We start from the raw sequence: 14,507 nt of genomic DNA, 5'->3' as shown, positions 1-14,507 counted from the left end.
CCGTTGTTTATTTTTTATTATGTGTTGTTATGATACGTCGTTATTATATTTTTAATAAATACTGTGGCTGTATTTGGGAGTCATAGGCACATTTTTTGATACTTGTTTAAAAAGTATGGGGTGAATAACAGTTACTGACATAAACAGCATAAACTTTGTTTTCCTTACTCTAGCTGCTTCTGATTCAGCTACAGATGGTTTCTGTTGGACAGAGCATGAATTTGACCAAATAAATCCCCATTTATCACAGTAGATTACTCTTAATAGCAACTTAGCTTGGCAGGCAAAAAATGTGACGGTGACAACTTTCCTAATTGCCACCAGCTAGTTCTGCTTACAGTTGCTGAAAAATAAATCATTCCATATTATAAAACCCAATCTTTCAGTTCCACAGCCAGCAAAAGCCTGGTTTTCACAATCTGCAGCTTACAAGGCACAAAACCTTGCACAAGAGCATAAACCCAATTTCTGAGCTCCAGTCCTTGAAGATGCACATGGTGAGAGTCAAAGCCTCCGACTTGGTCAACTTGTGATACATGAGACTGAGTGCTTTTGTTCTAGGTCAGACAAATTTTCAGCATTTGCCAGGTCAAACTTCTCATCATCTACAGTAACTGATTCACCCTGTGCCCATTAATTTAGATGGAAAGAGTGACTGCGGTTTGATTACTAGTGCACAAAGCTGACAGTAACTGTGGCTGACATTAAACAGTTACCCTCTGATGTCACCCAAAACTCTTGTCGTAGGTAGAATTAGTAGAAACAGAGTTCAGATTGGCTTCAGCTAACTTTAAAATTTAGAGATTTTTATTCTCTCTGACACAGACAGAACAGGAAAATAGAAAGTCAAATCATCCTTTTTTTTTCTTTTCTTTGTTGGCCCATTAATTGCATTTACCTAAAGAGTACTGGACAGTTTACAACGTATCCAGTAACTGATATGTTTAAGTATTTGGGAACTTTTCACTGTTAAATCACAGGGATATCTGGATATACAGGCAAATTATTATTATTATTAATTTTATATGTGTGTGTGTGGCACGATTCTGATAGACGATTCTACAGCTGCAGTGCATAAGCCACCTCTAGTTTGTGGTCAACAACTTTCCTCAATTATTTATGATTTTCCAACCACTTTCCAGTCTGTATTCCCTGCACATTTCTGGTTACCTTTCTCTTATATATTATCTTAACTAATCCTTTCAAGCTGTCTTCAAAGAGTAGAGTTTATGCCAAATTCTGAACTTTGAGATCGAATCTTCTCTTTTGTAGCTGACTGATACATTCTAGATATTAAATTTTATAACAGAATTACAATTTGTAAAACTACACTTTGAAAGTCAAAATAAATACTTTTTGTTTTCAGACAGAGTGAATTGTTTTATTCCATGAGGAAAATTCTGCCCATCTTTTCTAACAGTGAGGAAATTACCATTAATATTAAATAGCAAGAAGTTACTAATTAAGCCAGGCTTCCAAGAGACCATGGCATGCCTAAAACAGCAACTGGTCAACCCACAATGAATAAGAACTGCTGAGGAAAAGTACTTGAGATAAATGAGATCTGACTAAAAAGTCACAAAAGATTCCTTTTTGTTGCAATATTTCTCTTTATTCCTAATTATGAATGTTCATTATTGTAACTGATTGTTCATAATATTCACAATTTCCTTGTGCCTGAGTAAATAGGGGCATAAACATTTGTCAGACTGTCTCTTTAACTAGAAGGGTGGTAGTGTTTTTCCAAAGTACTTTCTTTATTCAATACACTTTTCTATATGTTTCACTGCCTAGATTTGTTTAAAGCCCAAAATATTGCCCCTTATGGGAAGGGATGATTTTATAACTTGTCAAGTGGTCAGCAGATTCATTTAAATTTTTTTTTATTTTTATTTTTATTTTTTTTGTGAATGTGTGGTGCCTTGGGCAGTAGAGAGCTGTGCTGCACAGTGAATCCAGATTTAACCCTGCACATGCTGGACAAGCTGCATGTTGCAGCTTGCTGGTAGGCCTTGTTTTTTCTCATAGCATCAGCTATGGCCTTGTTTGAACAATCCCACTCTTTCGTACTTCACTTTAAGGAGGCAAAAGCACTTAGAGAATGCACTAATGGAAGGTAGGAAAGAGCAATGAAAAGCCTTTAGTGAGAAGTAGTCTAGATGGGTTTATCAAATACATGAAACTATTCAGTCAGTTGCTGCCTACTTCCTGTTCAGTTAAAATATTATCTCTTTGGTGAGAACCAGATTTTCTATTCTTGTTTTGAAGAATCTGAATTGTAAGGAGTTAAAGGGTCAGATTAGATCATGAGTCATGCACATAGACCTGTTAAAAGGGCATTGTGGTCAGTGATGGAACTGCCTCTTACAGTGAGAACTCTCAGGCATTCAATTCTCTAAGGTGTGTCCCCATAATTTTTCACTGTAGTTTTCACACAAACATACCTTGAGACTGGAGGGCAGAGAATTCAGTTTGAACACACAAGTGAGGCAGGCACTTCTGAAACTGATCAGAATATTTGCATGTGGACAAGAATTTAATGCTACCTTTTCATGTAACTCAATAGTCTGCTCTTCTGGTGGGGTGTATTTTGTCCTAAGAGTAATGGTCAGTCTAAATACTGCAGACCTCATAAATTTGGTATTCAGAGTGCTTTGCTCACAAAATGAAGCAAGAGCTTGAACTGTTCTATCCCATCCGAAGACAGATTGACAGTCAAGTTCTATTAGCTCTGAGAATCAGAAGGCTTGTAGCTGACAATCACAAAAATTCAGCAGTGGTAATCTGAGGATAGTAAGAATTACACACAGGTATCTTATCCCAACGCTTTTAATTTTGCATTGAACAAATGTAGTGATTAATATTGAAGAGATATTTACCAACAGTTAGTCTTATAATGACCTGAAATTTCACTCAGTCCATCCATGCTCTCCCTCACAAACTTTCTTAATTTTAATATGTATTAAAAATAAATAAATAAATAAATATTTTTTACTCATAGTTATAGAGGTAGCACTGTGACCAGTTCTAAATTTCTGCTTTACGTTTAAAAGAAAATAAAGCACTGTCTTGACATAATTTACTGGTCTGTCTTAATGTATACCTAGTAGTTTTTTTACTATATTTAAATAGATAAGTATGTGCTCACTTACTTCTGTTCTTTTATCAGGTATGTAATCAGTACCTTAGAGCTGATGGTAGCTGAAGACTATATGATTGTATACTTGAATGGAGCTACACCAAGAAGGAGGATGCCTGGGCTGGGTTGGATGAAAAAGTGTTACCAGATGATTGATCGTCGGTGAATAGTATTTTTTTTTTTTCTGATCCACAGTCATTATTTTAAGCACTGTTCGTTTCTATTGTTCCTCAGTATGATAGTGTTCATTATCTATTATTTTTGTGAATGGTTTTCTTTTTTATTAACCTTTTAAATAAACTATTTGTCTTTCTTAGTTTAAGGAAGAATTTGAAATCGTTCATAATTGTCCATCCATCATGGTTCATCAGGACGATTCTGGCTGTGACACGACCTTTTATAAGGTATGTAGTGAACACTAGTTATTTGTTATGTCCCAGGAATTCAGAATACAGAAAGAATACAGACACAACCTAAGTAATCCGAAATGGTGATGATCTCTCACTGATACAGTTCATTTGAAGACGAATTCCCTACAAAGAGTGGGGAAAAAGTTGATTTATATGACTTTCTGTTGTTTAAATATATATGTATGTGGAATTAGGATTTTTTTTTTTTTTTTTTTTTTGTCTGAGCCCATCAAAAAGGCTTTAAAAAAAAAAAAAAAAAGTTGATGGTTATTCAAGAAGACTGCCCTGAGATGTTTGAGAATGTAGGAGACTTGTTTCCAAAAAAGTTCTCTACCACCCAAAACAGTGCTTTGGTTAATAAAACTCAAAAGAATTGTTAGACACTGAAGACCTTAAAAATGGGCAAGTATGTGTCTGGGACCTGGAGATCAGGAGTGTACATGGTCAGACATGAGAAAACATTGCTCCATGCAAAAGAAGAGGTGTCTTGTCTACAGAAGCCACACAGAGAGTATGTCATGACAAACTGGCCCTGGAGTACAAAGGTGAATGTTGAAGATATCTGTCCTATCAGGGTGTTCTGTCCTGACAGAGTAACTTTGAAATGATGAAGGAAATTACTCCTCCCATTGCTGCCAAAGTGTGATAGACTGAGCACCATAACAACTTCTTCCTTCAGATGTGATGATCTTAGCAGAAAGTGATAACTGAAAATACCAGTGTGACATGGAAACGGTACTTGGAATTGTCAGCAGTAATAATAGGGGATTCATTAAGTGAAGTACAAATAGGAACTGAAAAAAATATGGGCAAGACATAATGTTGGTGGAACTTTGTAGAATCAAAAAATGGTTGAGGTTGGAAGGGATCTGTAGATCTCATCTTGTCCAACTGATCTTATTCAACCAGGGCAACCCAGAGTATGTTGCCCAGGCCCATCTCCAGGCAGCTTATGAAGATCTCTGAGAAGGGAATCTCCAGAATAGCCGAGCAACTTGTGTCAGTGCTCCATCACTCACACAGTAAAAAAGCTTCCCAATTTGTAGGTGGAACCTCTTGTGTTCCAGTTTGTGTCTGTTGCTTCTTATACTGTCTCTGGATACCACTGAAATGAGCAAGGGTAATATACATATACATCATGTCACATTGATGACATCTCTCTCTGAGCTTCTTCTTCTTCACACTGAACATTCTCAGCTCATTCAGCCTCTTCTGCGTTCATCATCATCTTGGTTGCCCTCTTTTGGACTCTTTCCAGCATGTCAGCGTTTCTCCTGTAATAGGCAGCCATATGCTGATAAGAGATGAAGCATCACCTCTCTATCTCCTAGTGATACTTTGCAAAATCAATCCAAGAATACCATTAGCCTTCTTAGCAGGAAGGACACATTGCTGGCTAATGTTCAGCTTGTTGTTCACACTCATTAACTTAGAAGATGAGTTGAAGATAGGAGAAATATGAAGCCCTTTGGTGGACATAGGAGCACTGTGAGAAAGTTGAGTAAAAAAACTCTGGGAGGCATAAAGAGAGACAACCAATTCAGTAAAAAGCAATGTAAGGAGAAATAAACCTGATTCAATTGAAGGCTGATGGATATAGCTCAGTTTTCTAGCCTAAAACAGCTCACTGAATGACTGGCACACGCTTTGAAAATTTCAGAGTGAGAAGTGAATTGGTCCCAAGGCAAGGAGAAAATGTTCCAAGACAATGAGATAGCTAAACCACGTAATTTTGATTCTAAATTCCATTCCAAATCTGATCTGTACTCATCTAAACAAATGTGGACATTCAGTTGTACTATGTTCGAGAGTCATAGTTGAATATAAATGCTAATTTGTCATGATTACAAGGGTAGATAGTGATAGGACAAGGGGAAATGGTTTTAAACAGAGACAGGGGAGGTTTAGGTTAGATATTAGAGGAAGTTTTTCACATTGAGGGTGGTGACATGCTGGAACAGGTTGCCCAAGGAGTTTGTGGATGCCCCATTCCTAGAGGCATTCAAGGCCAGGCTGGATGTGGCTCTGGGTAGCCTGGCCTAGTGGTTGGCGACCCTGCACATAGCAGGCGGGCTAAAACTAGGTGATGTTTGTGGTCCTTTTCAACCCTAGGCCATTCTATGATTCTATGATCACGTGATGATCGAGATGATTGATGTTAATTCATTATGATAACTTTAAATGAATTCTTTACATATTTTTTTATATGTATTTATGCTTTAGAGAGTTTGATTCTCTTTAGAATTTTTATATATCTCTTTGAAAGAGTAGAACTAATGTAGAACTAATCACATTGCTTAGTATCTAGGCATTACAGTTTATGACACTGTCCTAAATACTGTCATTCAGCCTAGTCAGATGACAGCAAAATGAAAAATCTTGATTTCAGCCTCATTAGAATTAAGGTATGCTCATGGCCAACCAAACTCTGTAACTGAAATATAAATAACAAAATGATATGTATAGTTATTTAATTCATGAAGTAAATGCCTTCTTTCCCTCACTCTTTAAAGTATTGTAAAAAACTTTTTTTGTGAGAAAACTCAATTAACACATATTTCTGTGTCTCAGCTCTAAGTTCAGCAGTAAGATACGGTATGTCAACACACTGGCAGAGCTTCGTGAGATGATTCCAATGGAATATGTGCACATACCAGATAGTATTGTCAAGTAAGTGATGTACATAAAATGTGTATTTGGTCTAATAGAAGTAATTTTACAAACTAGTAACAGTGTTTCAATGTCTGTAAGAAGAATAGAATACTTCTACCCTATACTATTTCAGATGTTTATGTGTTCTTCCATTAAAAACTCCACTATCAAACTCTGAAGCAGGAAAACAGCGTGTTTTTGAAACGCAAAACACAGTAAGTATGTAATTCTAGGGGAACCAAAGCTTATAGGAAGAAGATTTTGTATTGGGCCAAATGATACAATTTGTAAAATGAAGAAAATCTTTCCATCTCAGTTCCTTTATCATCATTTTTTGCTGAACAAAAAAATCAAAAGATTATAAGTGTGCCCATCAGAGGCAAGTATTTTTAAGATGTCACAGTATGAAGTGGATATGTACTCAAATCAGTGGAAGAAGAGCAGAGATATGTTCAGCTTCATGTTGAGAAAGATTCTTGTAGCAAAAGAATATCAAATGCCACTTTCAGCAGTCCAATTGGTCCATTAGCAAGAGCAGAAATGCCACTATGATCATGAAAAGTCCCACCTGTAGCAGACTTGCAGGTTTGTGTCAGGATTTGGATTATGTGATTGTTTGGTAGTTTTACTGAAGTGAGATACAATGTGCTGAGTGTATCATATGAACTTGAATGTCTTTTCTCTTCCTTCACCCACTCTTGTAAGGTATGATGAAGAGAAGTGTATTAAGAGAAGAATGAGGTAAAATTTGCTTTCTAGCCCATGCTACTGCTCATAGCAGAGTGAGTCTGTGTAACAGCCAGTCACCAACAGGTGACCTCAACAGCAGAATGAGAGAGGCCTTGCAGTGGTTTGGTATCCTGCTTTCCCCTTCAAGCTGTTGAGATCAGCCTTCTTTGCCAAAAAAGATGTACTTATCTATAAATATCCTTGATTTGGACCAAGCTGCAGCTAGTTCAATTCTTATAGAGCAGTACTATGCTTTCAGCTCTATCTTCTGGGCATGCCTCAGATCCCTGCTGCTTTTATGTTTCTGCCTCCAAATAACATAAAAAATGAGTTAGATATTAAAGGTGAGTTGAGAATAGGTATAAGTATTACCATAATGAATTGAAGAGCTTTAGGGTCAGTGCACAATACTGTGTGCCTATTTTAGAAGCATGTATTATATTTCTTCTTTGCTCTGCTATTGCTCTGCTTCTCTCTTACGCTCTGCTTGCTTCTTTGTTTCTTTATATCAATAACTTTTACTCATGCAGACTGGATGAAGAACTGAGGGAAGCTTCAGAAACAGCTAAGTAAGATAGCTTTCTGCTGGTCGCTGGTATTGTATTTATTTGGTTCACAGATATGGATTGAATGCAGTAGTATGTTACATGTTTGGTACAGCAGTCTGTTCATAATTTCAAGAACTGTGGAAGTTGCCACATTTGTGAATTGACTTCCACTCTAACTATAGGCAACCTGCTATATCTTACAGTCTAAACAGTAGTCATACTCTTAGACTATAAAAAAAAACACATTTTTTGCTACTTTTGTGATTGTTTCTATAGTCATGGGGAAGACTGAAGTTACTTTTTTACTCTGTCAAAATTTTTTATTACATATTTTCTCTCCTTCGTATGTTGGATGATTAATATGAATTTGGGAAGATAAATCTTCTTTAAAACTTGTTTTACAGTTTATGAAGGTAATAATAGCTATTGTATCTAATTCTCAGCTTTTTCTGTATCTTTTTCTGTCTTTCTGCTATTGTTTGGAAGGGCTGGTGGATTAATGTTTGATAATGTTATATCACTATATGGTATCCTAATAAGTCAGTGACAGATGACGATCAGCTATTTTAAACATGGAATTGTACTTTGAATTTAAGATGCTAAGGCAGTGCCTTGTAAAATAACTTAGAAATCTTTTAGCTGGAAGGACGCAGTCTTTCATTCATTAAGCTGAGCTTACAAACAATTTGTGCATTGTACTTTTTCCATGTGTGTGTTGTCCACGAGATACCAGAGAAGGGAGTTCTGCCAATCAGTTCAAGGATGACATTTTTCCTATAATTTTATAACGGCCGCTTTTAGAGGTTTAATTTCAACCTCCTTCCTTTAAATTATAGACTTGAGAATTTTCATCTTACAACTTCTTTGTTGTGTTTTCTCTCCTCTTCTGTGGTACACATTTTTCTCAACTTCTCCTCAACAGTTTACTCAACTTAGCTTTTAAAATGACCATCAGGAAATGCTACAAACACTTGCAAATACTTTTCGATTTTAGCAATTCAACTGCCTCAGAAGCAGTACATTTATGTAGGTAGCTATATCTGATATCACCTGGATATTTTATTAAACAAAAAAGCATACTGAACTATGATAACTGTGGTGAAAAGTTTATTTCTTGTTAAGCTTCTGATTTAAAACAGTGCAGGCTGCAGCATAACAATTGAAAGGGGGACTGAATATTCACATGAGGCAACACTGGCTATTGTTACTGTTGGATGTACGAGGTAACTGTAGTGCTTTTCCCCTCCCAGCTTTAATAGCTTAAAAACTTATTACACAAACTGATTGGTCTCTCTCTAAATTTCTAACAGTAGCGTTTTTGTATTTGTGCAGTCAAAGTTGCTTGCTACAGTTAAGTCATTACATCCCCTATATTTGTTTTTGTACTTAAAAAGAGAAAGAAATAAAACAGAAGAAATGTTTACTGCTTCCTCTTTTGTGCCCAGAACTAGCTGCCTCTCAAATGATCCAGAAATGACTTCAGTGGAGCAGGAGTAAGAATTTATGTCTAATACAATCATTTCATTACAGTATTATTTCACAAGCATGCTTCTAGGAATAGAGACTGGGTAGACTCCATAAAGTTTTCTGGAGAACCAAATCAGTTTACGTTTGTTTTCAGGAACTTGATTCAATATATGCAAGTAAAAAAAGCACCACAATTGAGATTTTTTTCTTTGCATTACAGATGTCTTTGAAGTGTTCTTGGTCATTTTCAAACAGAAATAGATGTAGTCCTTATCCTGAGGATATTCAGGTTGTGTGAAAGACTGAAATAAGAAGTGCAACATGATCAGAGTGAAGTTGATCACATGCGTTCTTCTCAGTTAAAGGGTGATAAAATTACCTTTCTCACTAAGAAGTTTGAAAAGTCTTAATTTTCTCTTTAATTTCTGGATTATACCCTCAATACCTTTCTTGTCTTTTCTTTTGTGCTTTAAAGCTTTTTTAATGAAATCTCCAGTATCTTTGTTTTATTAGCTTTCAAAGCCAAAATGGTTCCTTTGGAAATAGGAATGTGTCTGTCCTCTCGCAAACTGTTCTTCTATCTGATGTCATAACTAAACATACAAGTGGAAAGCCCTGCACTATTTTACTGTGCATCGGTGGAACAGTTTTAGCCATAGCTGGTCACAAGGCACGAACAGTTAGTTTGATTGAACAGCAGGAGGACTCATCACTGCAGTAGTCTGTACATTGGTGATGAGTGTCTCCACAGGAGTAACTTGACTTTGCTGTTCCTACCCTCGTGTCCTGAATTGAAATACTGTTCAGAAAATAGCAGCACCTAACTCTTCAGTAAAAGATCCCATCAGGAAGTGAATTTGAACTAAGCAACCAACTGACTAGAAGGCAGACACATAAATAACATGGAGCTTCTTTTGTCTCTTTTTTTCAAATAAAGTTGTATGTCAGTCGACCACCACAGGTCAGAACTATAAATTAACCTTCTAATTCCTTGAGCAGTTGACATAAGATCTATAAAGATCTTTTTTCTTTTCCGCTCAGATACAGTTTATGCTGTAATGAGTCAATATGAGAACCATTTTTTTTTTTAAAGAGAATGAAGAATAAATAATATTGAAGACTGTTTTTATGACTTAAGCTTTTTGATGGCTTGAAAAAATTTTCTTCTTCTGAGACAAGAATTTTTAGCTCAAATAACTATAGTTGAGACTGAATTAATGCCAATTGTTTTCTCTGTGTAAATATGTATTCATTTCAGAAGTGGCAATGATTTCTTCTGCAGTCGTATCAGTCATTTGTGGAGTAGTTTCTATGGGAAATAGGATTTCCTGTGAAAATATCTTCACAGTGATCGTGACAGTATTACACAGCTTTTTTTTTCTGTATGCTTTCTGCTGAAACCTCTCTGGAGTCTGCCCAAATATTAGTTTTCTTCTGCTGCCTTTTGTTTCTTGTCATCCTGTGTGCTATTTTGTTTTTACATCTTGCACTGTCTCATGACATTTTTAAAAATGTTCATTATGAAATATTCCACAGGAAAGAATTACACATGTTCTCTTCCCAGGTGGTGAATATTCAGAATGTTTTTTAAATAGTTACACATTCTAAGAGGGAAACAGTGTTTTGATGCAATATTTGTGATGACAACTTTTTATTGTATAGAATAGTTTGAAAGAATTTGATGACTTTGTTTTTACTACATGGCAAAAACAGTTCTAGAGGTGTGTTTACAGGTACCCACTTCTTACCATACAGTACTGTCATTCCATCAGTGTGTATTTCCACATCACATGTCCATTGCTACTCAGATTGAACTTGCTGGGAATGCAGTTACTGACAGCAAACTAGCAGTAGCAGTTCCTGATGTATTTTCTACATAAGGTAAATAGGATCTGTATAAATTGACACTGATGCATTTAATGTAAATGAGAGATGAGGATGCCCAACAATTTATGGGAGCTTACAATTGTGGAAATGACTAACCATGTGTTCTATCCTATTGATTTATTTTCTTTTGCATTTCTTGTTGTTTTTAATATATAGGCTTGACATGACCCTGAAATAAAAAGCATCACTGCCAGATGTTTGAAGAAGAGGACTTTCATCACTCAGACACCCATGATCATGGTGTACAATAGAAATTTCATTCATTTTGTTTATGGTATAATTTTTTGGTGCCATTTAGCAATCCAAGAAGATGAAATAGGCCCATCTTGTTGCCTTGGAAACAAGAAATTTGGACCTGGCTATTTTTTTATCTTCAGAAATAGAGTTTTTGTTAGAAAAGCTATAACATCTAGCATTGGTTTCTGTAAGTGTATGCAAATTCTGTTTCAGATTGTACAATTTCACAAACATTATGCCTCATGAATGAGTCAATGAGGATGTAGATTTTTATTTAATTTGTGTCTTCAACATAGTACTGCTTCTGCATAACAGAGCAAAATAGTTATTATTACAATAAGTATTATCATAGTCTTGTTTCACACAGCAGCAGTAACCTTATAGTTCCAAAATGATTCTAAAAATGAAGCAGGACTTCAGTGAATGTTTTTTTCTTCCTGTATGAAAAGTTCTTCCATATTCTTTTAAACCTAATGACTTTTTATTTGGCCACAGGAAAGCCTGTGTAATAAAAACTCATAAGTGTTTAAAGATATTTCCCAGATCAAAAATTACTAACAAAAATTAGTTTCATTTTAATAATTTTGTTCAGTGTCTTTATTTTAAGGATAGGTTTTACAGAAGTAGCTAATCCTTTAAAAGTTTATCAAATGATCTAAGATCCTTGAAATATTGTTTTATTATTGTTTTTAAAGCCTGTTTTTCCAGAACATTTTTAAGTGATGAGTCTCCAAAAGGCATCATAACTGAAATCACAGCCACTGCTAGTACTATGAATACAAAACAATTACTTAGTACTTCTCACAATTATTTGTTAAGAAGAGATGTCAAAATATTATTTGAAGTCTATTTAATATCAAAAACACGTATTGCAATGCCACTTGTTGTCTGTCCAGTATAAACATGAAAAGGAAAAAGACCCAAGCATTTAATCTTTTGCTGCTGTCCTGCATACTGATATGAAATACACTGCATTAAGTTCTGACATTCAAATGGAAAGCAACTTCAGTGTCTCAAACTATTCCCCTGCAGAAGAGTACAGATCAATACTTGAGCAAATGCTACTTGTCTGCTTTTGAAAGTCAAGAGTCAAGAGTATGACTAATGCTTTCTTGTTCCCAAATGGACATATGCATGCACTTGCCAAACCTCCTGACTCAGTTTCCTTTTGAGATTAAAAGTAGTTTATAATCAGACTTTTCATATGAGCAGGTAGTAATAGGATATAGGGGGATAGTTCTAAACTAAAAGAGTGGAGAGATAGGCTAGATGTTAGGAGGAAATTTTTTCCTCAGTAGTGGCGAGGTGCTGGCACGGACTGCCCAGAGAAGATGTGGGTGGGTGCCCCATCCCTGGAGGTGTTTAAAGCCAGGGTGGATGGGGCCCTGGGCAACCTGAGCTGGTGGGGGCAGCCCTGCCCATGGCAAGGGGTTGGAGTTGGGTGATCTTGAAGATCCCTTCCTTTCTTTGATTATATGTGCTAATGGAAATAGCAGACTTATGTACTCCCAAGCTACTGTTCTCATCTTCAAGAGATTTTCATGCACCCTAGAACTGTGTCTTGCATTTGCAAAAAAGTGGTCTGCAGGGAAGGGAGCAGATGTATTCATCACGATGTGCAGAGTTGTTCAGCTATTGTAACAAAGAGTGACTAAATTGTCAGAAAGACAGGAAGTTGCTAAATGCTTGCTTACCTGCCAGCAACTAAACTGAAATATCTGTACAGCTACAGTCCTACTCAATACTGACAGGCTGTGTATCATGTCTGTCATTCTGGGTAGCCTGCTTTATCACATCTTTCTATCGGTTCCCTCTTAACTTTCACATTTAAAGAAGGGACAGATCCTGCTGACTGTTGTTGCTGCTCCATATCCTGATCTTATCATCATTAGGATCTGATAGGTTTCACAGTTTCTCAGATATTTGAATCTTGGCTTGTGTCTGCCTTATAAGTGCTGTCACTTAGAATACTGGGGATAATGCTTTATGTACAAATAAATATTTGTATTACCTTTCAGATGCTATTTAAGCTTGATCTAGATCTGAAGAGCATTTTGTAGCATGAAGCCACATCTTTTGTAAACTTGTAGTTCAAGCAGTTGACATGTGTAAGGCTGTAGATGAGAGAAGTGCTTCTCTTCGCTAGAAGAGACGTTCACTGCAAAGCAGAGGTTCAGCAGAAATCTTCATGTCTTTGATATGTAAAAGACATGAAAGAAATTATGCCCCATTTTACAGTAGATGTCAGCTTGGAAGTGAATTTCAATCTAAAGGCTTTATGTAAAATCACTAAACAGCAAAATTACATGTGAATTACTTTGATTAATGGTGGTAGACTAATAATGACAACCTGAGATGGTAGAAGTTTGTTTAAGCCAAATGTCAAATTATCAATGTGATGTTGCATAAATGGTTGCAAGAACAAGATGTGGTTATCTCTGCTTATTAATGTATTTTAAAAAGTTTTTTTAATATGATATGTCAATTAGATATTATACTAACAATAATAAACCAATATTAATAAACGAGTAGTTTGTTGAGAAAGAAATATAGTACATGTAATTGCACAGATATAATCTTTTATATACAGATCTTTTCTACTGTGTATGAGAGTGCTCACATCAAATATAAATTCATAGTTGCAACTTTCTTTTTTCTTTGTTAAAAGACCTATATTATCTTCAATTATAGATTAAGCAATACAAGGATATCTGATATCATTGTATGCATATATTTATGTGAATCAAAAATAAAGAACTGCAATCTGCCACTGAAAGTATGTATTTTCAGCTTGATTTTTTTTTTCTTTATTTCCCGGGCACATGGAAACATTTGACAGTTTCAATTCACAGATCTTTGCATAGTAATAACTGTGTGTGTGTGTGTGTGTGTGTGTGTGTGTGTGAATGTACTGCTGTTACTTGTTCTTTTCCTGTTCAAAGCTTAAATTAAGGCAATCCTTTTACTCCTGACTTTGCTCTCTATCTTCATGCATAATGTATTTGCTTTGCTGATAATAGTAACATGGTTCTTGAAAGCATGTATGAGGACCTCCTCAAGTTGCTGTCTAGTTTGTGTCTGTGCTATTATCTAAAAATCAAATGCATGAATAGTCTCATTCCATCCTATATGATAGGCAGAAGCCAAAAGCATATCAGAAATGTGTAAACCCTAGAACTTCAACAAACTTTTTGACTTTACAATGGAGGGAGCAAGTCAGGTAGAGCTGATGGCTGTTCAGTCCTCCTGCCTAGCTGGTCTCATACAACCATTCCTCTCCCAGTCTATCTAAATCTCAACCTGGTCAATTTACACTGTCTGTACTTTAAAGCCTGGTGACTGTTTTTACAATTGACTCAGAGCACTGAGTGGTAATTTGCATCACGTAGGAGTTAAAGGTGATAACCTGTGGCTTCTTAATTGCCACCCACCTGCAAG

General features: G+C 35.9%; 1 protein-coding gene across 8 annotated transcripts in view; it reads left to right on the top strand.

Annotated features, from left to right (window-relative positions):
- PRUNE2 (prune homolog 2 with BCH domain) overlaps window positions 1–13,845 on the top strand; it is a 133,211-nt gene extending 119,366 nt beyond the window's left edge. For 4 of the 8 annotated variants that reach the window (XM_085213898.1, XM_085213892.1, XM_085213899.1 and 1 more), the window contains 5 exons: window positions 3,170–3,301; window positions 3,457–3,543; window positions 6,121–6,219; window positions 6,335–6,416; window positions 10,989–13,845. In XM_085213898.1, coding sequence (XP_085070024.1) covers window positions 3,170–3,301; window positions 3,457–3,543; window positions 6,121–6,219; window positions 6,335–6,416; window positions 10,989–10,994 — 406 coding nt within the window. In that variant the 3' untranslated portion in view covers window positions 10,995–13,845. The other 4 variants (XM_085213893.1, XM_085213897.1, XR_014880599.1 and 1 more) reach the window with 3 other exon arrangements.
- The last annotated feature ends 662 nt before the right edge of the window (window positions 13,846–14,507 follow it).

This window comes from Meleagris gallopavo, chromosome Z, assembly GCF_905368555.1.
Source record: "Meleagris gallopavo chromosome Z, MGAL_WU_HG_1.1, whole genome shotgun sequence".
Lineage (NCBI taxonomy): Eukaryota > Metazoa > Chordata > Aves > Galliformes > Phasianidae > Meleagris > Meleagris gallopavo.
The sequence above is the reverse complement of the archived record's forward strand: the minus strand, read 5'-3'. Positions and strand labels throughout refer to the sequence as shown.